Consider the following 2560-nt stretch of genomic DNA (forward strand, 5'->3'; position numbering starts at 1 on the left):
TAACAACCAAAAAGAGCAAGCGTTCAGAATTTAATTTAACAAAAATACTCAGATGTGATTTTTGCTGCAATGAGCAAAATGTGATGCTGGCAGCATCCCTTCAAATGGATACATGGTTATTATCCTCGTAAAAAACCTGCTGCACTTTGCTGAGCTTTGAGGGGCATGTTTCATTCCTTACTGATATTCACCTCCATCCCACGCAGACCTCCCATTATTTCCCTTTTTTTATGATTGCAAAATCATTTAATCAGCAATGCCGAGCTGGGAAACAGAGTTCAGGGAAAGTGCTGTGCCCAGCAAGTCTAAAACCTGCACCCAGATCAGAAAAATGTGCCAAGCGGCCCCAGTGACCCGGGGAGAGGCAGGCACAACCCAAATTGTTGCCAACTCTCACCATTTTATCATGAGTCCGACAATACCTTTCCCTTAAAGCCCCACTCCTGGAAGCAAAGGGTTACGGAGAAACTGCAGCTTTCATTAAAAAAAAAAAGTACGTTTCAAACCCTCACAGTCACGGTAAAATGCTGAAAATGTGACCTGAGGGCATCTTAAAAGCTCAAAAACCAGCAGGCAAATAATAATAATACCTAGCTCCAATACAGGACTTTTCACCCCGAGATCTCAAAGCAAACCCAAACAGGAGCCTCGTTTCTTTTTTAATCTCGTAATTTTGGTTTTTTTTTAAATCTCATAAATTTAAAGCAAATCACATGATTCTGCATGGGCTGACACATCATTGGAGTACACTGAGGCTGGCAGTGAGGGATTTCATATAGGTTGATTGATGCCGGCATTGATGTGGGAGCCAGTGCATCATGATGGCACAGGTGTGTCAAGGGGTTCAGTGCGTTGGGCAGTGAGGCTGGCACCAGCATGTCGGGAGATTTGGTTCATCGGGCGGTGATGTTGGCACAGGTGTGTCGGAGGCATTCGATGCATCATGTTGATATTGGCACAGGCGAGTGTGAAGCAGGGTTGCCATCTGGCTGGTTTTTGACTGGCCCGGCCAGTTTTTGTGCTGCCTTGTTGGTTTAATGTGCCATTTAGTTTCATTTTCCACTTGCGACATGTGAGGTAGCTCTGCCATTCACAGCCCCGTGGGCTGAGTACGGAAAGAAAAATGATAAAATAACAGAAAAACATACCTGGGTGGCAGGGCTTGAGTGTTTTTAAATGTCTCTGTAAAATAGTCATATTAATTAGCTCGGGGTGGCACATGGACCCTTTTATTGGTGGGGAGGGGAGAGACCAGTAAGCTGAGGACATGTTGGCGTGGGCACACACACAGCGACACACCGCGCCACGGCGCTGGCGCACGGGAGGCAAGAGGCTGGGCCATAGTGCTGGCAGACGTGCCGTGGCATTGGCGCACATGCAGTGAGGCGCTGCGCCATGGCATTGGCAGATGCCGCGAGGCACCAGCCCATTGTATTGGCACGAGAGGCAAACTGCCAGGCCTGGCGCTGGCACACGCAGTGAGGCGCAGGGCCGTGACGTTAGCACACGGGAGGCGAAGCGCCTGGCCATACCATTGGCACATGGGAGACATTGGTCCAGGGCATTGGCACACAGGAAGTAGTGGCCTGTGGTGCTGGCACACATGGGAGGGTCTGGGCTATGGCTCAAGCAGAGCGAGGTGCCACACTGTGGCATTGGCACACAGGAGATGAAGTGTCTGGCACACAGGAGGCACTGGGCCATGACATTGGCGCACAGAAGGCACCGGGCCCAGGTGTTGGCAGAGGAGAGGTGAGGCACCGGACTGTGGCATTGGCACAAGGGACACGCCGGGCTGTGGCATTCAGACACAAGGGGCGAGGCATCAGGCGTGGCTTTGGCACGCATGTGCGGAGGCACCAGGTCATGGTGATGGCACACAAGAGGCGCAGGGCTGTGGCACTGGCAGAGGGGGGGCGCCGGGCCCAGGCCATGGCACACGGGGAGTCACTGGGACACGGCCATGGCACAAAGGCGTCGCCGGGCTGTGGCGCGGGAAGGCGGGAGGTGTCAGGCCGCGGCAATGACCGAGTGGAGGGGATGGGCCATTGCGCTAGCACACGGGAGGCGCCAGGGCAGGGCTTTGGCAGAGAGGTGGCACCGGACTATGGTGATGGCACGGCGGAGGTTCCGGCCGTGGCACTGGCAGAGGGGAGGCGCCGGGCGGTGGGGAGATGCCAGGCTGCAGAGCGGAGGCACCAGGCCATGGGGTTGGCAGGCGGGAGGTGCGGTGGCCCCCGGGCTGCGGGGGTGGCAGGGCGGAGCTGTCGCACCCAGGAGGCGCCAGGCCCCCGGGCATGGCCCCCGGGAGAGCCCGGGCCGCGGCACAGCCAGCGAGGGGCGCGCGGGCGGGCGCGGGGCCACAAGCGGGAGTCACGCTCCGTGTCTGCCCCCGCCCCCCGGAGAGGGGCAAGCCCCGCCCGCTTGCCTACGTCACTCACCCCCCCTCCCCCCGCCCCACCACCACCACCACCAACCCGGCGTTCCACGTCCCCGCGCGGCGGCTGATTGGCCGGCGGCGGCTTAAAACGCGGCCCAGCTTCCCCCGTTTCCTCGAGCG

General features: G+C 57.4%; 1 protein-coding gene across 6 annotated transcripts in view; it reads right to left on the reverse strand.

Moving 5' to 3' along the window:
- The window catches only part of LOC122455657, a 70663-nt gene extending 68268 nt beyond the window's left edge, over positions 1 to 2395 (reverse strand). For all 6 annotated transcript variants that reach the window (XM_043491749.1, XM_043491748.1, XM_043491753.1 and 3 more), the window contains exon 1: positions 714 to 2395. In XM_043491749.1, coding sequence (XP_043347684.1) covers positions 817 to 1848 — 1032 coding nt within the window. In that variant the 5' untranslated portion in view covers positions 1849 to 2395 and the 3' untranslated portion in view covers positions 714 to 816. The remainder of the gene's footprint in view (positions 1 to 713) is intronic.
- Between the last annotated feature and the right edge of the window lie 165 nt (positions 2396 to 2560).

Source organism: Dermochelys coriacea, chromosome 9, assembly GCF_009764565.3.
Source record: "Dermochelys coriacea isolate rDerCor1 chromosome 9, rDerCor1.pri.v4, whole genome shotgun sequence".
Lineage (NCBI taxonomy): Eukaryota > Metazoa > Chordata > Testudines > Dermochelyidae > Dermochelys > Dermochelys coriacea.